General features: G+C 40.3%; 1 protein-coding gene and 47 non-coding genes across 48 annotated transcripts in view; 1 reads left to right on the forward strand and 47 right to left on the reverse strand.

Annotated features, from left to right (window-relative positions):
* Nucleotides 1-19,025, forward strand: part of LOC145204215 (low-density lipoprotein receptor-related protein 2-like) — an 85,006-nt gene that overhangs the window by 37,099 nt on the left and 28,882 nt on the right. Inside the window, exons 42-50 of the mRNA XM_080076691.1 lie at nt 13,152-13,326; nt 14,826-14,970; nt 15,343-15,515; nt 15,863-15,992; nt 16,372-16,581; nt 17,252-17,387; nt 17,849-18,023; nt 18,539-18,655; nt 18,726-18,845. Of these exons, the coding sequence (XP_079932817.1) occupies nt 13,152-13,326; nt 14,826-14,970; nt 15,343-15,515; nt 15,863-15,992; nt 16,372-16,581; nt 17,252-17,387; nt 17,849-18,023; nt 18,539-18,655; nt 18,726-18,845 (1,381 nt within the window). The remainder of the gene's footprint in view (nt 1-13,151; nt 13,327-14,825; nt 14,971-15,342; nt 15,516-15,862; nt 15,993-16,371; nt 16,582-17,251; nt 17,388-17,848; nt 18,024-18,538; nt 18,656-18,725; nt 18,846-19,025) is intronic.
* Trnal-caa (transfer RNA leucine (anticodon CAA)) lies at nt 56-174 on the reverse strand. The gene is made up of 2 exons: nt 137-174; nt 56-101 (listed from the first exon to the last, which is right to left on the reverse strand). It is a non-coding gene; the product is annotated as a tRNA-Leu (tRNA).
* On the reverse strand, nt 326-444 carry Trnal-caa (transfer RNA leucine (anticodon CAA)). The gene is made up of 2 exons: nt 407-444; nt 326-371 (listed from the first exon to the last, which is right to left on the reverse strand). It is a non-coding gene; the product is annotated as a tRNA-Leu (tRNA).
* On the reverse strand, nt 596-714 carry Trnal-caa (transfer RNA leucine (anticodon CAA)). The gene is made up of 2 exons: nt 677-714; nt 596-641 (listed from the first exon to the last, which is right to left on the reverse strand). It is a non-coding gene; the product is annotated as a tRNA-Leu (tRNA).
* Nucleotides 866-984, reverse strand: Trnal-caa (transfer RNA leucine (anticodon CAA)). The gene is made up of 2 exons: nt 947-984; nt 866-911 (listed from the first exon to the last, which is right to left on the reverse strand). It is a non-coding gene; the product is annotated as a tRNA-Leu (tRNA).
* Trnal-caa (transfer RNA leucine (anticodon CAA)) lies at nt 1,137-1,255 on the reverse strand. Its single transcript has 2 exons — nt 1,218-1,255; nt 1,137-1,182 (listed from the first exon to the last, which is right to left on the reverse strand). It is a non-coding gene; the product is annotated as a tRNA-Leu (tRNA).
* Trnal-caa (transfer RNA leucine (anticodon CAA)) lies at nt 1,407-1,525 on the reverse strand. The gene is made up of 2 exons: nt 1,488-1,525; nt 1,407-1,452 (listed from the first exon to the last, which is right to left on the reverse strand). It is a non-coding gene; the product is annotated as a tRNA-Leu (tRNA).
* On the reverse strand, nt 1,677-1,795 carry Trnal-caa (transfer RNA leucine (anticodon CAA)). The gene is made up of 2 exons: nt 1,758-1,795; nt 1,677-1,722 (listed from the first exon to the last, which is right to left on the reverse strand). It is a non-coding gene; the product is annotated as a tRNA-Leu (tRNA).
* On the reverse strand, nt 1,948-2,066 carry Trnal-caa (transfer RNA leucine (anticodon CAA)). The gene is made up of 2 exons: nt 2,029-2,066; nt 1,948-1,993 (listed from the first exon to the last, which is right to left on the reverse strand). It is a non-coding gene; the product is annotated as a tRNA-Leu (tRNA).
* On the reverse strand, nt 2,218-2,336 carry Trnal-caa (transfer RNA leucine (anticodon CAA)). Its single transcript has 2 exons — nt 2,299-2,336; nt 2,218-2,263 (listed from the first exon to the last, which is right to left on the reverse strand). It is a non-coding gene; the product is annotated as a tRNA-Leu (tRNA).
* Nucleotides 2,489-2,607, reverse strand: Trnal-caa (transfer RNA leucine (anticodon CAA)). Its single transcript has 2 exons — nt 2,570-2,607; nt 2,489-2,534 (listed from the first exon to the last, which is right to left on the reverse strand). It is a non-coding gene; the product is annotated as a tRNA-Leu (tRNA).
* On the reverse strand, nt 2,759-2,877 carry Trnal-caa (transfer RNA leucine (anticodon CAA)). Its single transcript has 2 exons — nt 2,840-2,877; nt 2,759-2,804 (listed from the first exon to the last, which is right to left on the reverse strand). It is a non-coding gene; the product is annotated as a tRNA-Leu (tRNA).
* On the reverse strand, nt 3,030-3,148 carry Trnal-caa (transfer RNA leucine (anticodon CAA)). Its single transcript has 2 exons — nt 3,111-3,148; nt 3,030-3,075 (listed from the first exon to the last, which is right to left on the reverse strand). It is a non-coding gene; the product is annotated as a tRNA-Leu (tRNA).
* Trnal-caa (transfer RNA leucine (anticodon CAA)) lies at nt 3,300-3,418 on the reverse strand. Its single transcript has 2 exons — nt 3,381-3,418; nt 3,300-3,345 (listed from the first exon to the last, which is right to left on the reverse strand). It is a non-coding gene; the product is annotated as a tRNA-Leu (tRNA).
* Nucleotides 3,571-3,689, reverse strand: Trnal-caa (transfer RNA leucine (anticodon CAA)). The gene is made up of 2 exons: nt 3,652-3,689; nt 3,571-3,616 (listed from the first exon to the last, which is right to left on the reverse strand). It is a non-coding gene; the product is annotated as a tRNA-Leu (tRNA).
* Nucleotides 3,842-3,960, reverse strand: Trnal-caa (transfer RNA leucine (anticodon CAA)). The gene is made up of 2 exons: nt 3,923-3,960; nt 3,842-3,887 (listed from the first exon to the last, which is right to left on the reverse strand). It is a non-coding gene; the product is annotated as a tRNA-Leu (tRNA).
* Trnal-caa (transfer RNA leucine (anticodon CAA)) lies at nt 4,113-4,231 on the reverse strand. Its single transcript has 2 exons — nt 4,194-4,231; nt 4,113-4,158 (listed from the first exon to the last, which is right to left on the reverse strand). It is a non-coding gene; the product is annotated as a tRNA-Leu (tRNA).
* Trnal-caa (transfer RNA leucine (anticodon CAA)) lies at nt 4,384-4,502 on the reverse strand. The gene is made up of 2 exons: nt 4,465-4,502; nt 4,384-4,429 (listed from the first exon to the last, which is right to left on the reverse strand). It is a non-coding gene; the product is annotated as a tRNA-Leu (tRNA).
* Trnal-caa (transfer RNA leucine (anticodon CAA)) lies at nt 4,655-4,773 on the reverse strand. Its single transcript has 2 exons — nt 4,736-4,773; nt 4,655-4,700 (listed from the first exon to the last, which is right to left on the reverse strand). It is a non-coding gene; the product is annotated as a tRNA-Leu (tRNA).
* Trnal-caa (transfer RNA leucine (anticodon CAA)) lies at nt 4,925-5,043 on the reverse strand. Its single transcript has 2 exons — nt 5,006-5,043; nt 4,925-4,970 (listed from the first exon to the last, which is right to left on the reverse strand). It is a non-coding gene; the product is annotated as a tRNA-Leu (tRNA).
* Nucleotides 5,195-5,313, reverse strand: Trnal-caa (transfer RNA leucine (anticodon CAA)). Its single transcript has 2 exons — nt 5,276-5,313; nt 5,195-5,240 (listed from the first exon to the last, which is right to left on the reverse strand). It is a non-coding gene; the product is annotated as a tRNA-Leu (tRNA).
* Trnal-caa (transfer RNA leucine (anticodon CAA)) lies at nt 5,465-5,583 on the reverse strand. Its single transcript has 2 exons — nt 5,546-5,583; nt 5,465-5,510 (listed from the first exon to the last, which is right to left on the reverse strand). It is a non-coding gene; the product is annotated as a tRNA-Leu (tRNA).
* On the reverse strand, nt 5,736-5,854 carry Trnal-caa (transfer RNA leucine (anticodon CAA)). The gene is made up of 2 exons: nt 5,817-5,854; nt 5,736-5,781 (listed from the first exon to the last, which is right to left on the reverse strand). It is a non-coding gene; the product is annotated as a tRNA-Leu (tRNA).
* On the reverse strand, nt 6,006-6,124 carry Trnal-caa (transfer RNA leucine (anticodon CAA)). The gene is made up of 2 exons: nt 6,087-6,124; nt 6,006-6,051 (listed from the first exon to the last, which is right to left on the reverse strand). It is a non-coding gene; the product is annotated as a tRNA-Leu (tRNA).
* On the reverse strand, nt 6,277-6,395 carry Trnal-caa (transfer RNA leucine (anticodon CAA)). Its single transcript has 2 exons — nt 6,358-6,395; nt 6,277-6,322 (listed from the first exon to the last, which is right to left on the reverse strand). It is a non-coding gene; the product is annotated as a tRNA-Leu (tRNA).
* On the reverse strand, nt 6,548-6,666 carry Trnal-caa (transfer RNA leucine (anticodon CAA)). The gene is made up of 2 exons: nt 6,629-6,666; nt 6,548-6,593 (listed from the first exon to the last, which is right to left on the reverse strand). It is a non-coding gene; the product is annotated as a tRNA-Leu (tRNA).
* Trnal-caa (transfer RNA leucine (anticodon CAA)) lies at nt 6,818-6,936 on the reverse strand. Its single transcript has 2 exons — nt 6,899-6,936; nt 6,818-6,863 (listed from the first exon to the last, which is right to left on the reverse strand). It is a non-coding gene; the product is annotated as a tRNA-Leu (tRNA).
* Trnal-caa (transfer RNA leucine (anticodon CAA)) lies at nt 7,089-7,207 on the reverse strand. Its single transcript has 2 exons — nt 7,170-7,207; nt 7,089-7,134 (listed from the first exon to the last, which is right to left on the reverse strand). It is a non-coding gene; the product is annotated as a tRNA-Leu (tRNA).
* Trnal-caa (transfer RNA leucine (anticodon CAA)) lies at nt 7,359-7,477 on the reverse strand. The gene is made up of 2 exons: nt 7,440-7,477; nt 7,359-7,404 (listed from the first exon to the last, which is right to left on the reverse strand). It is a non-coding gene; the product is annotated as a tRNA-Leu (tRNA).
* On the reverse strand, nt 7,630-7,748 carry Trnal-caa (transfer RNA leucine (anticodon CAA)). The gene is made up of 2 exons: nt 7,711-7,748; nt 7,630-7,675 (listed from the first exon to the last, which is right to left on the reverse strand). It is a non-coding gene; the product is annotated as a tRNA-Leu (tRNA).
* Nucleotides 7,901-8,019, reverse strand: Trnal-caa (transfer RNA leucine (anticodon CAA)). Its single transcript has 2 exons — nt 7,982-8,019; nt 7,901-7,946 (listed from the first exon to the last, which is right to left on the reverse strand). It is a non-coding gene; the product is annotated as a tRNA-Leu (tRNA).
* On the reverse strand, nt 8,171-8,289 carry Trnal-caa (transfer RNA leucine (anticodon CAA)). The gene is made up of 2 exons: nt 8,252-8,289; nt 8,171-8,216 (listed from the first exon to the last, which is right to left on the reverse strand). It is a non-coding gene; the product is annotated as a tRNA-Leu (tRNA).
* On the reverse strand, nt 8,442-8,560 carry Trnal-caa (transfer RNA leucine (anticodon CAA)). Its single transcript has 2 exons — nt 8,523-8,560; nt 8,442-8,487 (listed from the first exon to the last, which is right to left on the reverse strand). It is a non-coding gene; the product is annotated as a tRNA-Leu (tRNA).
* On the reverse strand, nt 8,712-8,830 carry Trnal-caa (transfer RNA leucine (anticodon CAA)). The gene is made up of 2 exons: nt 8,793-8,830; nt 8,712-8,757 (listed from the first exon to the last, which is right to left on the reverse strand). It is a non-coding gene; the product is annotated as a tRNA-Leu (tRNA).
* Trnal-caa (transfer RNA leucine (anticodon CAA)) lies at nt 8,983-9,101 on the reverse strand. The gene is made up of 2 exons: nt 9,064-9,101; nt 8,983-9,028 (listed from the first exon to the last, which is right to left on the reverse strand). It is a non-coding gene; the product is annotated as a tRNA-Leu (tRNA).
* Trnal-caa (transfer RNA leucine (anticodon CAA)) lies at nt 9,253-9,371 on the reverse strand. The gene is made up of 2 exons: nt 9,334-9,371; nt 9,253-9,298 (listed from the first exon to the last, which is right to left on the reverse strand). It is a non-coding gene; the product is annotated as a tRNA-Leu (tRNA).
* Trnal-caa (transfer RNA leucine (anticodon CAA)) lies at nt 9,524-9,642 on the reverse strand. The gene is made up of 2 exons: nt 9,605-9,642; nt 9,524-9,569 (listed from the first exon to the last, which is right to left on the reverse strand). It is a non-coding gene; the product is annotated as a tRNA-Leu (tRNA).
* On the reverse strand, nt 9,795-9,913 carry Trnal-caa (transfer RNA leucine (anticodon CAA)). The gene is made up of 2 exons: nt 9,876-9,913; nt 9,795-9,840 (listed from the first exon to the last, which is right to left on the reverse strand). It is a non-coding gene; the product is annotated as a tRNA-Leu (tRNA).
* On the reverse strand, nt 10,066-10,184 carry Trnal-caa (transfer RNA leucine (anticodon CAA)). The gene is made up of 2 exons: nt 10,147-10,184; nt 10,066-10,111 (listed from the first exon to the last, which is right to left on the reverse strand). It is a non-coding gene; the product is annotated as a tRNA-Leu (tRNA).
* Nucleotides 10,337-10,455, reverse strand: Trnal-caa (transfer RNA leucine (anticodon CAA)). The gene is made up of 2 exons: nt 10,418-10,455; nt 10,337-10,382 (listed from the first exon to the last, which is right to left on the reverse strand). It is a non-coding gene; the product is annotated as a tRNA-Leu (tRNA).
* Nucleotides 10,608-10,726, reverse strand: Trnal-caa (transfer RNA leucine (anticodon CAA)). The gene is made up of 2 exons: nt 10,689-10,726; nt 10,608-10,653 (listed from the first exon to the last, which is right to left on the reverse strand). It is a non-coding gene; the product is annotated as a tRNA-Leu (tRNA).
* Nucleotides 10,879-10,997, reverse strand: Trnal-caa (transfer RNA leucine (anticodon CAA)). Its single transcript has 2 exons — nt 10,960-10,997; nt 10,879-10,924 (listed from the first exon to the last, which is right to left on the reverse strand). It is a non-coding gene; the product is annotated as a tRNA-Leu (tRNA).
* Trnal-caa (transfer RNA leucine (anticodon CAA)) lies at nt 11,150-11,268 on the reverse strand. The gene is made up of 2 exons: nt 11,231-11,268; nt 11,150-11,195 (listed from the first exon to the last, which is right to left on the reverse strand). It is a non-coding gene; the product is annotated as a tRNA-Leu (tRNA).
* Trnal-caa (transfer RNA leucine (anticodon CAA)) lies at nt 11,421-11,539 on the reverse strand. The gene is made up of 2 exons: nt 11,502-11,539; nt 11,421-11,466 (listed from the first exon to the last, which is right to left on the reverse strand). It is a non-coding gene; the product is annotated as a tRNA-Leu (tRNA).
* On the reverse strand, nt 11,692-11,810 carry Trnal-caa (transfer RNA leucine (anticodon CAA)). Its single transcript has 2 exons — nt 11,773-11,810; nt 11,692-11,737 (listed from the first exon to the last, which is right to left on the reverse strand). It is a non-coding gene; the product is annotated as a tRNA-Leu (tRNA).
* Trnal-caa (transfer RNA leucine (anticodon CAA)) lies at nt 11,963-12,081 on the reverse strand. Its single transcript has 2 exons — nt 12,044-12,081; nt 11,963-12,008 (listed from the first exon to the last, which is right to left on the reverse strand). It is a non-coding gene; the product is annotated as a tRNA-Leu (tRNA).
* Nucleotides 12,234-12,352, reverse strand: Trnal-caa (transfer RNA leucine (anticodon CAA)). Its single transcript has 2 exons — nt 12,315-12,352; nt 12,234-12,279 (listed from the first exon to the last, which is right to left on the reverse strand). It is a non-coding gene; the product is annotated as a tRNA-Leu (tRNA).
* On the reverse strand, nt 12,505-12,623 carry Trnal-caa (transfer RNA leucine (anticodon CAA)). Its single transcript has 2 exons — nt 12,586-12,623; nt 12,505-12,550 (listed from the first exon to the last, which is right to left on the reverse strand). It is a non-coding gene; the product is annotated as a tRNA-Leu (tRNA).

Consider the following 19,025-nt stretch of genomic DNA (forward strand, 5'->3'; position numbering starts at 1 on the left):
ATTGATTGCAGCTAGACTGCAAAAGTAACTTAAAATGCAGAAGAAAATAGATATTTGTCAGAAGTGGGATTCGAACCCACGCCTCCATTCGGAGACCAGAACACCCATGTCATCGTAACACGATGAAGCATTTCAGCTTGAGTCTGGCGCCTTAGACCACTCGGGCATCCTGACTTGCGTGAATGCAGAATGAATTGGTAGTTTCGTCCTTATTACTGTGTTTTTGTAAATTTTTTGCCAAATTCTTGAAATATCGGGCATTGAGTTGAAATTGATTGCAGCTAGACTGCAAAAGTAACTTAAAATGCAGAAGAAAATAGATATTTGTCAGAAGTGGGATTCGAACCCACGCCTCCATTCGGAGACCAGAACACCCATGTCATCGTAACACGATGAAGCATTTCAGCTTGAGTCTGGCGCCTTAGACCACTCGGGCATCCTGACTTGCGTGAATGCAGAATGAATTGGTAGTTTCGTCCTTATTACTGTGTTTTTGTAAATTTTTTGCCAAATTCTTGAAATATCTGGCACTGAGTTGAAATTGATTGCAGCTAGACTGCAAAAGTAACTTAAAATGCAGAAGAAAATAGATATTTGTCAGAAGTGGGATTCGAACCCACGCCTCCATTCGGAGACCAGAACACCCATGCCATCGTAACACGATGAAGCTTTTCAGCTTGAGTCTGGCGCCTTAGACCACTCGGCCATCCTGACTTGCGTGAATGCAGAATGAATTGGTAGTTTCGTCCTGATTACTGTGTTTTTGCAATTTGTTTGCCAAATTCTTGAAATATCTGGTATTGAGTTGAAATTGATTGCAGCTAGACTGCAAAAGTAACTTAAAATGCAGAAGAAAATAGATATTTGTCAGAAGTGGGATTCGAACCCAAGCCTCCATTCGGAGACCAGAACACCCATGTCATCGTAACACGATGAAGCATTTCAGCTTGAGTCTGGCGCCTTAGACCACTCGGCCATCCTGACTTGCGTGAATGCAGAATGAATTGGCTAGTTTCGTCCTGATTACTGTGTTTTTGTAAATTTTTTGCCAAATTCTTGAAATATCTGGCATTGAGTTGAAATTGATTGCAGCTAGACTGCAAAAGTAACTTAAAATGCAGAAGAAAATAGATATTTGTCAGAAGTGGGATTCGAACCCACGCCTCCATTCGGAGACCAGAACACCCATGTCATCGTAACACGATGAAGCATTTCAGCTTGAGTCTGGCGCCTTAGACCACTCGGCCATCCTGACTTGCGTGAATGCAGAATGAATTGGCTAGTTTCGTCCTGATTACTGTGTTTTTGCAAATTTTTTGCCAAATTCTTGAAATATCTGCATTGAGTTGAAATTGATTGCAGCTAGACTGCAAAAGTAACTTAAAATGCAGAAGAAAATAGATATTTGTCAGAAGTGGGATTCGAACCCACGCCTCCATTCGGAGACCAGAACACCCATGTCATCGTAACACGATGAAGCATTTCAGCTTGAGTCTGGCGCCTTAGACCACTCGGCCATCCTGACTTGCGTGAATGCAGAATGAATTGGTAGTTTCGTCCTGATTACTGTGTTTTTGCAAATTTTTTGCCAAATTCTTGAAATATCTGGTATTGAGTTGAAATTGATTGCAGCTAGACTGCAAAAGTAACTTAAAATGCAGAAGAAAATAGATATTTGTCAGAAGTGGGATTCGAACCCACGCCTCCATTCGGAGACCAGAACACCCATGTCATCGTAACACGATGAAGCATTTCAGCTTGAGTCTGGCGCCTTAGACCACTCGGCCATCCTGACTTGCGTGAATGCAGAATGAATTGGCTAGTTTCGTCCTGATTACTGTGTTTTTGTAAATTTTTTGCCAAATTCTTGAAATATCTGGCATTGAGTTGAAATTGATTGCAGCTAGACTGCAAAAGTAACTTAAAATGCAGAAGAAAATAGATATTTGTCAGAAGTGGGATTCGAACCCACGCCTCCATTCGGAGACCAGAACACCCATGTCATCGTAACACGATGAAGCATTTCAGCTTGAGTCTGGCGCCTTAGACCACTCGGGCATCCTGACTTGCGTGAATGCAGAATGAATTGGTAGTTTCGTCCTTATTACTGTGTTTTTGTAAATTTTTTGCCAAATTCTTGAAATATCTGGCATTGAGTTGAAATTGATTGCAGCTAGACTGCAAAAGTAACTTAAAATGCAGAATAAAATAGATATTTGTCAGAAGTGGGATTCGAACCCACGCCTCCATTCGGAGACCAGAACACCCATGTCATCGTAACACGATGAAGCATTTCAGCTTGAGTCTGGCGCCTTAGACCACTCGGCCATCCTGACTTGCGTGAATGCAGAATGAATTGGCTAGTTTCGTCCTGATTACTGTGTTTTTGCAATTTGTTTGCCAAATTCTTGAAATATCTGGCATTGAGTTGAAATTGATTGCAGCTAGACTGCAAAAGTAACTTAAAATGCAGAAGAAAATAGATATTTGTCAGAAGTGGGATTCGAACCCACGCCTCCATTCGGAGACCAGAACACCCATGTCATCGTAACACGATGAAGCATTTCAGCTTGAGTCTGGCGCCTTAGACCACTCGGCCATCCTGACTTGCGTGAATGCAGAATGAATTGGTAGTTTCGTCCTGATTACTGTGTTTTTGCAAATTTTTTGCCAAATTCTTGAAATATCTGGTATTGAGTTGAAATTGATTGCAGCTAGACTGCAAAAGTAACTTAAAATGCAGAAGAAAATAGATATTTGTCAGAAGTGGGATTCGAACCCACGCCTCCATTCGGAGACCAGAACACCCATGTCATCGTAACACGATGAAGCATTTCAGCTTGAGTCTGGCGCCTTAGACCACTCGGCCATCCTGACTTGCGTGAATGCAGAATGAATTGGCTAGTTTCGTCCTGATTACTGTGTTTTTGTAAATTTTTTGCCAAATTCTTGAAATATCTGGCATTGAGTTGAAATTGATTGCAGCTAGACTGCAAAAGTAACTTAAAATGCAGAAGAAAATAGATATTTGTCAGAAGTGGGATTCGAACCCACGCCTCCATTCGGAGACCAGAACACCCATGTCATCGTAACACGATGAAGCATTTCAGCTTGAGTCTGGCGCCTTAGACCACTCGGGCATCCTGACTTGCGTGAATGCAGAATGAATTGGTAGTTTCGTCCTTATTACTGTGTTTTTGTAAATTTTTTGCCAAATTCTTGAAATATCTGGCATTGAGTTGAAATTGATTGCAGCTAGACTGCAAAAGTAACTTAAAATGCAGAATAAAATAGATATTTGTCAGAAGTGGGATTCGAACCCACGCCTCCATTCGGAGACCAGAACACCCATGTCATCGTAACACGATGAAGCATTTCAGCTTGAGTCTGGCGCCTTAGACCACTCGGCCATCCTGACTTGCGTGAATGCAGAATGAATTGGCTAGTTTCGTCCTGATTACTGTGTTTTTGCAAATTTGTTTGCCAAATTCTTGAAATATCTGCATTGAGTTGAAATTGATTGCAGCTAGACTGCAAAAGTAACTTAAAATGCAGAAGAAAATAGATATTTGTCAGAAGTGGGATTCGAACCCACGCCTCCATTCGGAGACCAGAACACCCATGTCATCGTAACACGATGAAGCATTTCAGCTTGAGTCTGGCGCCTTAGACCACTCGGCCATCCTGACTTGCGTGAATGCAGAATGAATTGGCTAGTTTCGTCCTGATTACTGTGTTTTTGCAATTTGTTTGCCAAATTCTTGAAATATCTGGCATTGAGTTGAAATTGATTGCAGCTAGACTGCAAAAGTAACTTAAAATGCAGAAGAAAATAGATATTTGTCAGAAGTGGGATTCGAACCCACGCCTCCATTCGGAGACCAGAACACCCATGTCATCGTAACACGATGAAGCATTTCAGCTTGAGTCTGGCGCCTTAGACCACTCGGCCATCCTGACTTGCGTGAATGCAGAATGAATTGGCTAGTTTCGTCCTGATTACTGTGTTTTTGTAAATTTTTTGCCAAATTCTTGAAATATCTGGCATTGAGTTGAAATTGATTGCAGCTAGACTGCAAAAGTAACTTAAAATGCAGAAGAAAATAGATATTTGTCAGAAGTGGGATTCGAACCCACGCCTCCATTCGGAGACCAGAACACCCATGTCATCGTAACACGATGAAGCATTTCAGCTTGAGTCTGGCGCCTTAGACCACTCGGCCATCCTGACTTGCGTGAATGCAGAATGAATTGGCTAGTTTCGTCCTGATTACTGTGTTTTTGCAAATTTTTTGCCAAATTCTTGAAATATCTGGTATTGAGTTGAAATTGATTGCAGCTAGACTGCAAAAGTAACTTAAAATGCAGAAGAAAATAGATATTTGTCAGAAGTGGGATTCGAACCCACGCCTCCATTCGGAGACCAGAACACCCATGTCATCGTAACACGATGAAGCATTTCAGCTTGAGTCTGGCGCCTTAGACCACTCGGCCATCCTGACTTGCGTGAATGCAGAATGAATTGGCTAGTTTCGTCCTGATTACTGTGTTTTTGTAAATTTTTTGCCAAATTCTTGAAATATCTGGCATTGAGTTGAAATTGATTGCAGCTAGACTGCAAAAGTAACTTAAAATGCAGAAGAAAATAGATATTTGTCAGAAGTGGGATTCGAACCCACGCCTCCATTCGGAGACCAGAACACCCATGTCATCGTAACACGATGAAGCATTTCAGCTTGAGTCTGGCGCCTTAGACCACTCGGCCATCCTGACTTGCGTGAATGCAGAATGAATTGGCTAGTTTCGTCCTGATTACTGTGTTTTTGCAAATTTTTTGCCAAATTCTTGAAATATCTGCATTGAGTTGAAATTGATTGCAGCTAGACTGCAAAAGTAACTTAAAATGCAGAAGAAAATAGATATTTGTCAGAAGTGGGATTCGAACCCACGCCTCCATTCGGAGACCAGAACACCCATGTCATCGTAACACGATGAAGCATTTCAGCTTGAGTCTGGCGCCTTAGACCACTCGGGCATCCTGACTTGCGTGAATGCAGAATGAATTGGTAGTTTCGTCCTTATTACTGTGTTTTTGTAAATTTTTTGCCAAATTCTTGAAATATCTGGCACTGAGTTGAAATTGATTGCAGCTAGACTGCAAAAGTAACTTAAAATGCAGAAGAAAATAGATATTTGTCAGAAGTGGGATTCGAACCCACGCCTCCATTCGGAGACCAGAACACCCATGCCATCGTAACACGATGAAGCTTTTCAGCTTGAGTCTGGCGCCTTAGACCACTCGGCCATCCTGACTTGCGTGAATGCAGAATGAATTGGTAGTTTCGTCCTGATTACTGTGTTTTTGCAATTTGTTTGCCAAATTCTTGAAATATCTGGTATTGAGTTGAAATTGATTGCAGCTAGACTGCAAAAGTAACTTAAAATGCAGAAGAAAATAGATATTTGTCAGAAGTGGGATTCGAACCCAAGCCTCCATTCGGAGACCAGAACACCCATGTCATCGTAACACGATGAAGCATTTCAGCTTGAGTCTGGCGCCTTAGACCACTCGGCCATCCTGACTTGCGTGAATGCAGAATGAATTGGCTAGTTTCGTCCTGATTACTGTGTTTTTGTAAATTTTTTGCCAAATTCTTGAAATATCTGGCATTGAGTTGAAATTGATTGCAGCTAGACTGCAAAAGTAACTTAAAATGCAGAAGAAAATAGATATTTGTCAGAAGTGGGATTCGAACCCACGCCTCCATTCGGAGACCAGAACACCCATGTCATCGTAACACGATGAAGCATTTCAGCTTGAGTCTGGCGCCTTAGACCACTCGGCCATCCTGACTTGCGTGAATGCAGAATGAATTGGCTAGTTTCGTCCTGATTACTGTGTTTTTGCAAATTTTTTGCCAAATTCTTGAAATATCTGCATTGAGTTGAAATTGATTGCAGCTAGACTGCAAAAGTAACTTAAAATGCAGAAGAAAATGAATATTTGTCAGAAGTGGGATTCGAACCCACGCCTCCATTCGGAGACCAGAACACCCATGTCATCGTAACACGATGAAGCATTTCAGCTTGAGTCTGGCGCCTTAGACCACTCGGCCATCCTGACTTGCGTGAATGCAGAATAAATTGGCTAGTTTCGTCCTGATTACTGTGTTTTTGTAAATTTTTTGCCAAATTCTTGAAATATCTGGTATTGAGTTGAAATTGATTGCAGCTAGACTGCAAAAGTAACTTAAAATGCAGAAGAAAATAGATATTTGTCAGAAGTGGGATTCGAACCCACGCCTCCATTCGGAGACCAGAACACCCATGTCATCGTAACACGATGAAGCATTTCAGCTTGAGTCTGGCGCCTTAGACCACTCGGCCATCCTGACTTGCGTGAATGCAGAATGAATTGGCTAGTTTCGTCCTGATTACTGTGTTTTTGTAAATTTTTTGCCAAATTCTTGAAATATCTGGTATTGAGTTGAAACTGATTGCAGCTAGACTGCAAAAGTAACTTAAAATGCAGAAGAAAATAGATATTTGTCAGAAGTGGGATTCGAACCCACGCCTCCATTCGGAGACCAGAACACCCATGTCATCGTAACACGATGAAGCATTTCAGCTTGAGTCTGGCGCCTTAGACCACTCGGCCATCCTGACTTGCGTGAATGCAGAATGAATTGGTAGTTTCGTCCTGATTACTGTGTTTTTGCAAATTTTTTGCCAAATTCTTGAAATATCTGGTATTGAGTTGAAATTGATTGCAGCTAGACTGCAAAAGTAACTTAAAATGCAGAAGAAAATAGATATTTGTCAGAAGTGGGATTCGAACCCACGCCTCCATTCGGAGACCAGAACACCCATGTCATCGTAACACGATGAAGCATTTCAGCTTGAGTCTGGCGCCTTAGACCACTCGGCCATCCTGACTTGCGTGAATGCAGAATGAATTGGCTAGTTTCGTCCTGATTACTGTGTTTTTGTAAATTTTTTGCCAAATTCTTGAAATATCTGGCATTGAGTTGAAATTGATTGCAGCTAGACTGCAAAAGTAACTTAAAATGCAGAAGAAAATAGATATTTGTCAGAAGTGGGATTCGAACCCACGCCTCCATTCGGAGACCAGAACACCCATGTCATCGTAACACGATGAAGCATTTCAGCTTGAGTCTGGCGCCTTAGACCACTCGGGCATCCTGACTTGCGTGAATGCAGAATGAATTGGTAGTTTCGTCCTTATTACTGTGTTTTTGTAAATTTTTTGCCAAATTCTTGAAATATCTGGCATTGAGTTGAAATTGATTGCAGCTAGACTGCAAAAGTAACTTAAAATGCAGAATAAAATAGATATTTGTCAGAAGTGGGATTCGAACCCACGCCTCCATTCGGAGACCAGAACACCCATGTCATCGTAACACGATGAAGCATTTCAGCTTGAGTCTGGCGCCTTAGACCACTCGGCCATCCTGACTTGCGTGAATGCAGAATGAATTGGCTAGTTTCGTCCTGATTACTGTGTTTTTGCAATTTGTTTGCCAAATTCTTGAAATATCTGGCATTGAGTTGAAATTGATTGCAGCTAGACTGCAAAAGTAACTTAAAATGCAGAAGAAAATAGATATTTGTCAGAAGTGGGATTCGAACCCACGCCTCCATTCGGAGACCAGAACACCCATGTCATCGTAACACGATGAAGCATTTCAGCTTGAGTCTGGCGCCTTAGACCACTCGGCCATCCTGACTTGCGTGAATGCAGAATGAATTGGCTAGTTTCGTCCTGATTACTGTGTTTTTGTAAATTTTTTGCCAAATTCTTGAAATATCTGGCATTGAGTTGAAATTGATTGCAGCTAGACTGCAAAAGTAACTTAAAATGCAGAAGAAAATAGATATTTGTCAGAAGTGGGATTCGAACCCACGCCTCCATTCGGAGACCAGAACACCCATGTCATCGTAACACGATGAAGCATTTCAGCTTGAGTCTGGCGCCTTAGACCACTCGGCCATCCTGACTTGCGTGAATGCAGAATGAATTGGTAGTTTCGTCCTGATTACTGTGTTTTTGCAAATTTTTTGCCAAATTCTTGAAATATCTGGTATTGAGTTGAAATTGATTGCAGCTAGACTGCAAAAGTAACTTAAAATGCAGAAGAAAATAGATATTTGTCAGAAGTGGGATTCGAACCCACGCCTCCATTCGGAGACCAGAACACCCATGTCATCGTAACACGATGAAGCATTTCAGCTTGAGTCTGGCGCCTTAGACCACTCGGCCATCCTGACTTGCGTGAATGCAGAATGAATTGGCTAGTTTCGTCCTGATTACTGTGTTTTTGTAAATTTTTTGCCAAATTCTTGAAATATCTGGCATTGAGTTGAAATTGATTGCAGCTAGACTGCAAAAGTAACTTAAAATGCAGAAGAAAATAGATATTTGTCAGAAGTGGGATTCGAACCCACGCCTCCATTCGGAGACCAGAACACCCATGTCATCGTAACACGATGAAGCATTTCAGCTTGAGTCTGGCGCCTTAGACCACTCGGCCATCCTGACTTGCGTGAATGCAGAATGAATTGGCTAGTTTCGTCCTGATTACTGTGTTTTTGCAAATTTTTTGCCAAATTCTTGAAATATCTGCATTGAGTTGAAATTGATTGCAGCTAGACTGCAAAAGTAACTTAAAATGCAGAAGAAAATAGATATTTGTCAGAAGTGGGATTCGAACCCACGCCTCCATTCGGAGACCAGAACACCCATGTCATCGTAACACGATGAAGCATTTCAGCTTGAGTCTGGCGCCTTAGACCACTCGGCCATCCTGACTTGCGTGAATGCAGAATGAATTGGCTAGTTTCGTCCTGATTACTGTGTTTTTGCAATTTGTTTGCCAAATTCTTGAAATATCTGGTATTGAGTTGAAATTGATTGCAGCTAGACTGCAAAAGTAACTTAAAATGCAGAAGAAAATAGATATTTGTCAGAAGTGGGATTCGAACCCACGCCTCCATTCGGAGACCAGAACACCCATGTCATCGTAACACGATGAAGCATTTCAGCTTGAGTCTGGCGCCTTAGACCACTCGGCCATCCTGACTTGCGTGAATGCAGAATGAATTGGTAGTTTCGTCCTGATTACTGTGTTTTTGTAAATTTTTTGCCAAATTCTTGAAATATCTGGTATTGAGTTGAAATTGATTGCAGCTAGACTGCAAAAGTAACTTAAAATGCAGAAGAAAATAGATATTTGTCAGAAGTGGGATTCGAACCCACGCCTCCATTCGGAGACCAGAACACCCATGTCATCGTAACACGATGAAGCATTTCAGCTTGAGTCTGGCGCCTTAGACCACTCGGCCATCCTGACGTGCGTGAATGCAGAATGAATTGGCTAGTTTCGTCCTGATTACTGTGTTTTTGTAAATTTTTTGCCAAATTCTTGAAATATCTGGCACTGAGTTGAAATTGATTGCAGCTAGACTGCAAAAGTAACTTAAAATGCAGAAGAAAATAGATATTTGTCAGAAGTGGGATTCGAACCCACGCCTCCATTCGGAGACCAGAACACCCATGTCATCGTAACACGATGAAGCATTTCAGCTTGAGTCTGGCGCCTTAGACCACTCGGCCATCCTGACTTGCGTGAATGCAGAATGAATTGGCTAGTTTCGTCCTGATTACTGTGTTTTTGTAAATTTTTTGCCAAATTCTTGAAATATCTGGCATTGAGTTGAAATTGATTGCAGCTAGACTGCAAAAGTAACTTAAAATGCAGAAGAAAATAGATATTTGTCAGAAGTGGGATTCGAACCCACGCCTCCATTCGGAGACCAGAACACCCATGTCATCGTAACACGATGAAGCATTTCAGCTTGAGTCTGGCGCCTTAGACCACTCGGCCATCCTGACTTGCGTGAATGCAGAATGAATTGGCTAGTTTCGTCCTGATTACTGTGTTTTTGTAAATTTTTTGCCAAATTCTTGAAATATCTGGCATTGAGTTGAAATTGATTGCAGCTAGACTGCAAAAGTAACTTAAAATGCAGAAGAAAATAGATATTTGTCAGAAGTGGGATTCGAACCCACGCCTCCATTCGGAGACCAGAACACCCATGTCATCGTAACACGGTGAAGCATTTCAGCTTGAGTCTGGCGCCTTAGACCACTCGGCCATCCTGACTTGCGTGAATGCAGAATGAATTGGCTAGTTTCGTCCTGATTACTGTGTTTTTGCAATTTGTTTGCCAAATTCTTGAAATATCTGGTATTGAGTTGAAATTGATTGCAGCTAGACTGCAAAAGTAACTTAAAATGCAGAAGAAAATAGATATTTGTCAGAAGTGGGATTCGAACCCACGCCTCCATTCGGAGACCAGAACACCCATGTCATCGTAACACGATGAAGCATTTCAGCTTGAGTCTGGCGCCTTAGACCACTCGGCCATCCTGACTTGCGTGAATGCAGAATGAATTGGCTAGTTTCGTCCTGATTACTGTGTTTTTGTAAAATATTTGCCAAATTCTTGAAATATCTGGCATTGAGTTGAAATTGATTGCAGCTAGACTGCAAAAGTAACTTAAAAAGCAGAAGAAAATAGATATTTGTCAGAAGTGGGATTCGAACCCACGCCTCCATTCGGAGACCAGAACACCCATGTCATCGTAACACGATGAAGCATTTCAGCTTGAGTCTGGCTCCTTAGACCACTCGGCCATCCTGACTTGCGTGAATGCAGAATGAATTGGCTAGTTTCGTCCTGATTACTGTGTTTTTGCAATTTGTTTGCCAAATTCTTGAAATATCTGGTATTGAGTTGAAATTGATTGCAGCTAGACTGCAAAAGTAACTTAAAATGCAGAAGAAAATAGATATTTGTCAGAAGTGGGATTCGAACCCACGCCTCCATTCGGAGACCAGAACACCCATGTCATCGTAACACGATGAAGCATTTCAGCTTGAGTCTGGCGCCTTAGACCACTCGGCCATCCTGACTTGCGTGAATGCAGAATGAATTGGCTAGTTTCGTCCTGATTACTGTGTTTTTGTAAATTTTTTGCCAAATTCTTGAAATATCTGGCATTGAGTTGAAATTGATTGCAGCTAGACTGCAAAAGTAACTTAAAATGCAGAAGAAAATAGATATTTGTCAGAAGTGGGATTCGAACCCAAGCCTCCATTCGGAGACCAGAACACCCATGTCATCGTAACACGATGAAGCATTTCAGCTTGAGTCTGGCGCCTTAGACCACTCGGCCATCCTGACTTGCGTGAATGCAGAATGAATTGGCTAGTTTCGTCCTGATTACTGTGTTTTTGCAATTTGTTTGCCAAATTCTTGAAATATCTGGCATTGAGTTGAAATTGATTGCAGCTAGACTGCAAAAGTAACTTAAAATGCAGAAGAAAATAGATATTTGTCAGAAGTGGGATTCGAACCCACGCCTCCATTCGGAGACCAGAACACCCATGTCATCGTAACACGATGAAGCATTTCAGCTTGAGTCTGGCGCCTTAGACCACTCGGCCATCCTGACTTGCGTGAATGCAGAATGAATTGGCTAGTTTCGTCCTGATTACTGTGTTTTTGCAATTTGTTTGCCAAATTCTTGAAATATCTGGTATTGAGTTGAAATTGATTGCAGCTAGACTGCAAAAGTAACTTAAAATGCAGAAGAAAATAGATATTTGTCAGAAGTGGGATTCGAACCCACGCCTCCATTCGGAGACCAGAACACCCATGTCATCGTAACACGATGAAGCATTTCAGCTTGAGTCTGGCGCCTTAGACCACTCGGCCATCCTGACTTGTGTGAATGCAGAATGAATTGGCTAGTTTCGTCCTGATTACTGTGTTTTTGTAAATTTTTTGCCAAATTCTTGAAATATCTGGCATTGAGTTGAAATTGATTGCAGCTAGACTGCAAAAGTAACTTAAAATGCAGAAGAAAATAGATATTTGTCAGAAGTGGGATTCGAACCCACGCCTCCATTCGGAGACCAGAACACCCATGTCATCGTAACACGATGAAGCATTTCAGCTTGAGTCTGGCGCCTTAGACCACTCGGCCATCCTGACTTGCGTGAATGCAGAATGAATTGGCTAGTTTCGTCCTGATTACTGTGTTTTTGTAAATTTTTTGCCAAATTCTTGAAATATCTGGCATTGAGTTGAAATTGATTGCAGCTAGACTGCAAAAGTAACTTAAAATGCAGAATAAAATAGATATTTGTCAGAAGTGGGATTCGAACCCACGCCTCCATTCGGAGACCAGAACACCCATGTCATCGTAACACGATGAAGCATTTCAGCTTGAGTCTGGCGCCTTAGACCACTCGGCCATCCTGACTTGTGTGAATGCAGAATGAATTGGCTAGTTTCGTCCTGATTACTGTGTTTTTGTAAATTTTTTGCCAAATTCTTGAAATATCTGGCATTGAGTTGAAATTGATTGCAGCTAGACTGCAAAAGTAACTTAAAATGCAGAAGAAAATAGATATTTGTCAGAAGTGGGATTCGAACCCACGCCTCCATTCGGAGACCAGAACACCCATGTCATCGTAACACGATGAAGCATTTCAGCTTGAGTCTGGCGCCTTAGACCACTCGGCCATCCTGACTTGCGTGAATGCAAAATGAATTGGCTAGTTTCGTCCCGAATATCGCGTTATTTACGATTTTTTGCCAAGCTGTTGTCAAATATGTCCTCGTGTTGAAATTGTCTGTAGTTTGCTTGTAAAATTGCCCCATGAAGGGGAAAGAAAATAGATCTTGTCAGAAGTGGGATTCGAACCCACGCCTCCATTCGGAGACCAGAACGCCCATGTCATCGTCACACGATGAAGCTTTTCAGATTGAGTTTGGCGCATTAGACCACTCGGCCATCCTGACTTGCGTAATTGGAGATTTGATTGACTATAGTTTCGTCCCGAATATCGCGTTTTTTACGTTTTTTTCCAAAACTTTTGAAAAATATACCTTCAGGTTGAAATTGTATGCAGCTAGACTGTAATATTAACCTAAAATAAATTAGAAAATATATATTTGTCAGAAGTGGGATTCGAACCCACCCCTCCATTCGGAGACCCGATCCCCTTGTCTGTTTAATTTTAGATTTGGTGAGTAACTGCTTTAAATCTTATTCACAGTTATCTATTTTGGTCGGACCAAGGCGGTGTTGGTGTACCGTCCAAAATATCCCGTTGTGATATGGACGGGTCAAGCATTTCGAACATACTGACCACTAACATGGATGACGTACGTCACATCGCCCTGGACATCAGCGCACGGAAAATTTACTGGACAGATGGAGCAGATGGAAGTGTAAACAACCATGTTTATCTAGTAGTGTTCTGTAGTATTTTGTGCGAAACCTAGCTGCGATGTAATCATTATCATTAGTTGTTGACATCAATCTGAGTTGCTGTGCAGATTGTTTTTTTTAATAATCTGATCATACATTGGTTTTACCGATGTGTTGTTGTGTTGTAACAAACCATAAAAAAGAAAATTTGAAAACAGTCTGAAGTCATCCACACGTTTTTTTGAAGATTTACATTTCACCTAAGTTATTGGCATCTGTGGTATCTGTAAACGCTAAAGAATCGTACGCAAGTAAATGGTGAATGACTTTAGCCTTATTAAAGTTTTCACTCGGTTAGTATTCGCGACTGTTAATCCCTCGTACTAAATCTCTGGTGACTCGTGATTATATAAAATACTACACACAGTTTGCTTTTGAACACGAATAGAAACTCATGAATTAGCCCACTTAGTGACGGTCTATTATTTCTGATACCGTTTTACTTGTTATGGGTCCCCTTCCCTGAAGGGGACACATATTGATTTTACTCGAATTGCCTGAAATGGGTGTTTTTACCCAAAGTTTGTCCGACTCGTTTTTCCATCAAATGTTTGATGGATTTGGCTGAAATTTACACAGATGGTAGATATATTCATGAAGATGTGCATCCCACTTTGTTTTTGTTGATAACCCCAGTATTTACCCCGCTAGCCCCCTAAAATGGGTGAGTTTTTAAACAGTGTCAGAATTGGCTGAAATTCGGATTTCTTGTATAGTATGCCATTTATAGGTGTCGATTGTTGTGTTCAACCCTGTAGTCCTAACATTTACCCCACAAGCCCCTATAGTGTAAAACGTATTTGTATGTTACTGGGCACCACAAACCAAAGATTGCTTTTGAGCAATAGTGTTACAAGGCAACCAGTTGTATGTCGCTCGTTGGGTTGCTTGGTGGTCGTTTTTGCGCCATGGCAGTTAGGGGCATGTTAACAGACCTGTGTCGTCAGAAACAGTAACGGTTGTTGCTCAAAACACCTCTAGTGGTCGAAATTTTAAACATTGGCGGATTGGGCTGAAATTTTGCAGTAGTATTGATTGAGTCATTGTGGCCCTACTAGCCCCCTAAAATGGGTCAGTTTTTTAAAACGTTAAATAGGACATACTTCAAACAATATCTGGGGTGAATCTAATTTTATAGTTTGTATTCTACATAGTATTATTATTTAAGCCCAGTGCCGATCACTGTGTTTTACCTTACAACACCCGACTTTCTCATGGTTATCTCTTGAATTGCATTATTTTCAACTTTGCATGTGTGGAGACCCATGAGTTTTTGCCTGCAGAAACGACTAAAGTTATAAAAGACGATGGCTAATATGGGACCCAATACAAAATAAGCATAGGAAATATATTTATGTTTTAAAATAGGTTATAGTGTATATGCAAGGGCAATATGTGCTAAGCCACCCTTCTAGTTTAAAATACTTACAACACCAGACAAACAATATGCTGCTCACAGATCAAAGCATCAGATTATTCTGGTGGCAACAGCTTCACTGTGGTCAGTAATGTACACAACCCAATGGCAATTGCAGTTCTCGGCGACTCTGTTTACTACTCGGACCTGTCATTGGAAATCATCGAAAAGGCTGATAAAACAAGCGGTACATTTTGTTTTAAATTTGTTTGTGACTTTCGGTTTTTATCTTTCAATCGTAAAACGGTTTGACATAGAATGTTAAGTCTATGATCTGAGTTTTTTGAGATTTGAGTTTTTTTCTGACCTTAAGTTAATCTAAACTAGGAACGGTTCAAATTATGGCACAATTTCTGTTCATTTGGCAAAACTGGTAATGTTCCTATTACACTCTTATACCATCTTCAATTTGAAAGGCTTTTTTTTCACAAATAACCGAAATATGCAAATAAGCGAAGTATTTTTTTTAATTATAGACTACATCTTAGTTTTTGGTATGCAATAATACGGATTTTACAATTAGCGGAAATGCGATTAACCAGAATCATCTGTATCGCAGGAAATGACCAGGTTGTACTTCGAAGTCAGATCAGCGATGTTACAGCACTTAAAGTTTACAATCGTCAACCAGGAATGCCAAACTCGTGTGTGGTAGGGAATGGAGGCTGCGACCAGTTTTGTTTCCCAGTGCAATCTAACCACAGAAAATGTGAATGCTCATCTGGATTCAAGGCAAGTCAATGAAGTTTTAATACCACAGATGGACCGCAAAGTGATTCAAAACCTTTGTTTTTAAAAGATTGTTTGCAAATATAATTTATTGTGCAGTAACTGGATCGAATAAACACTTACACCCAGTCCTTCTGTTCGCCTACAAAGTGTTTGCTCTGTTTGTACGGTGCCTATGTGGTTGTTGTTTATGCACTTTTCAATTTGTTTTTCGGTTTTTAAACGTGACTTAAGTTGGAGTAAGATTCCAAGCCAACACAAAAAAGCAAACCAAACACAAGGCATGATGTCTTTCTCCTTGACTATCCCCTCATCACAAACCGTATTTAAATTACAAGTTTTGTTTTCAGCTGGGTGACGATGGAAGCAGGTGTGAACCATATGAATCTTACGCCGTGGTTTCAATGGGATTCGTAATACGTGGATACGATCTACAACCTGGATCACATATTGCTGCAATGCCACCGCAATCTGGACCTGGTAAGTGTACAGTACGTATTGTGGTTGTTGTGTTACCGTTGGACAAGAAACATAATGGTTTGGTGAACATATTGTTATTGAGTTCGCTTTTCGGTTAGTAGCTATTATTTTTTTGCTACACAGTCCTTCCTTTTTTGTTTGAATCAATCTAACACTTAAAGCAAAAATTCTTGAAAAAGTATGGAATTTGGAGCCGGTTTTACCCTGAAAATGGCAGATAGAGATAGGAATTTCAAATTACGTAACGTTTGTGTATTCGTTGCAGTAAATTGGCTACATATACCAAAGCCTCTTGATTTACTTTGGGAATTGCTCGATTTTTTCGGTTAAGGTTGTGGAAATTTTTTTTTTTTTTAACATTTATTTTGTGTATGAACAGACACCAATACTACGGAGGTGGACGTGGACATGTCAAAGGGTCTCGTAATGTGGAGCAGCTTTTACCCGGGTGGAAGTTCTGGCTCTTTTTATGGACAATATTATAACGGGATCTTTGAGTACAAAGCGCCAGGTCAGGGAACACGTCTTGCACTCTACGGTGGTATCGGTGCAGGTGGAATCACCGGATTTGCTATAGATTGGATAGCACGTAAGTTTTCTCGGGAAAAAATATGCCAAATTCAACTAAATACCTTATAGGACAGGAACATGCTTTTATAAACTAAAGTCGAACCTTAGTGTCAAACTTATTCCACATACATTACAGTAAACTATTTAAAGGCATTGGTGTCTATGTATGTTATAACGCAGTAGTGCTATCTATTTGAGTTATGACTCTTAACCTGTGGTCGACTAAGAGTTAGATCGAATAACGACGTTTTGATACTTTGTATGGATATATTAGATTATATAAATTAATAGGTATAGTTAATGGTGATAAACTGTTTATTTCAGGTGTTAATAGGGTTTTCCAGAAACAGTTTTTAGTTTTTTAATGTTTCACTGTATGATGCCCATGACTCGTGAAACGCCTCAGCTGGTCGAATTGATAAATTTGGTATAAAATTTAGTAGACTGTAGGTTAGGTCACTGTTTTTCCACAACTGTCTCATCAAAATGAGTCAAACTGTTAATCAATTACCAATTTGAAATTGAAACAGTTTGTGACAGGATTTTTCACTTATCGATTGCTGCTACTGCACTGAACTGTAGTCGCCTATACTTGGCCAACAATCGGTACTTATTTTTCGACGATAGCAAATTTCAAATCCAATGCAAATTAACACAAAGTGTAAAACTGAGTCAATGATGTTCTACAGAAAATCTCTATTTTACAAACGCCTTTTCCGATGTCACATACGTTGAGATCGCAAGGGTAGATGGAACGTATCGCGTAATTCTTCTGAAATCCGTGGAGGACTCGCCAAGAACAATAGTTGTCAACCCGATAAAGCGGTAAGATCCGTTTAAACCTAACTATTTTCCTTCACTATAACCAGTTAGTGCATATTGTCAATTCAATTGCCTAAATTTACGGTTGTACATTTTTGGTCATTCATTCTGCAGTCACCACCTTCTTGTGCCTTTTTATACCCAAGGTTGCTAAATGGTCTCTATCACAAAAACAATATATTATTAAGTTTCGTAATTGTCTAAGTTAGGACAGGGCTTGAAAAGTAGTTATACTAAAATCAAAATTACCAGCGATGTGCAAAAAAACGTATTCATTTTATTACACAGACATCATCAGTGAAATAAAAATTCGTATTTTAATTTATATGTCTTATGTGAGAAGCACCTATGATTTGTCAAAAAACCCATAAACATTGCTATCCTACCCAAAGTTCAACGTTGCAACATTTTTGTGTGATGTCCAAGAACAAATACGGTAGCAACTTACATTGCCTTTATTTCAGATACCTTTATTGGACCGACGCAGGCCAAAGTCCGAAAATTGAACGAGCCTTATTAGACGCCTCAAACCGCACCGTACTTGCAACAAACGGATTAGCAAGTCCTCGCGGGTTGGTGATCGACTTTAGCACTCATGACTTATACTGGGCAGACGACAAAGCATCCACGATACAAAAGGTTGGTATTTGTTTTTTTTTCCCTATTGTACCATCAATTTCGAAAACGACTTGGATATGCTAAACACACACACACTTTAGAAGTGGGATTGGAATTTACGCTTGTATTATTAGTCATGTCACTCAAAAAGCGACGTTCTATACCCAAAAGTATAAGCCCAAAATCCGGCTAAAAACCGATTTAACTTTTGTAGTCTGATTTAGCTCTGAAAGTTAGTAAATGGCCAAAAATATTATTTAAAAAATATAAGCCAAAATAATTACGTGTTTGCAGTCAGGTCCGATTTAAACCCGCTTTATATAAACTTAAGTCCAAAACCGACCCGATAATCTGACCAGATTGTAGCTACTCTGTGCTGTACTAAACAGAGTGGCAATTTACATCGAACATGAGGGACACAGAATTACACTAAACTTCTATTGACACTGAACCGTACTTTAACGGTTCTGTTTTCGACGCATAGAATAAAATTTTACAAACAGTTCAATTTTAGCAAACTTTTTTGGTTTTTGCAGATGTCTTGGGATGGTACAAACCGAGTAACGATCAGATCGGGACGAAACTACCCGGCTCCATACAGCGTTGCTATCTACCAGGATTACATTTACTGGATTGACTACAACCTTAAATCAGTAAGTCTGTGTATTTGGTAACACATTATACCTGTGCTTACCGCTATGTCTTTTAACACTTGTGATGCAGTTGTACCGGGCCAGCAAAGACCCTGCAAACCAAGATGACCCGGAACAATTACAAGGCGGACTTGAAGACTTGAGAGCTTTGGCAATATTCGATCAATCTATTCAGCCTGATGATCCACAAGTAAATTGTTTTGTTTTTGACCTAAACATGGATATTGTAGAATTTTACCGTTTGGTTATACAGCCCTTATATATGCTACATTAAATAGATTTTCTGCATATTTCGTTGTGCAGTTTAAGTCAAAAATGTAGTGTAATTAAAAGTAACATTGGCGTTTGATGAGTTAAACAGCTGGTCAAA

Source organism: Phallusia mammillata, chromosome 8 (assembly GCF_965637545.1).
Source record: "Phallusia mammillata chromosome 8, kaPhaMamm4.hap1.1, whole genome shotgun sequence".
NCBI lineage: Eukaryota > Metazoa > Chordata > Ascidiacea > Phlebobranchia > Ascidiidae > Phallusia > Phallusia mammillata.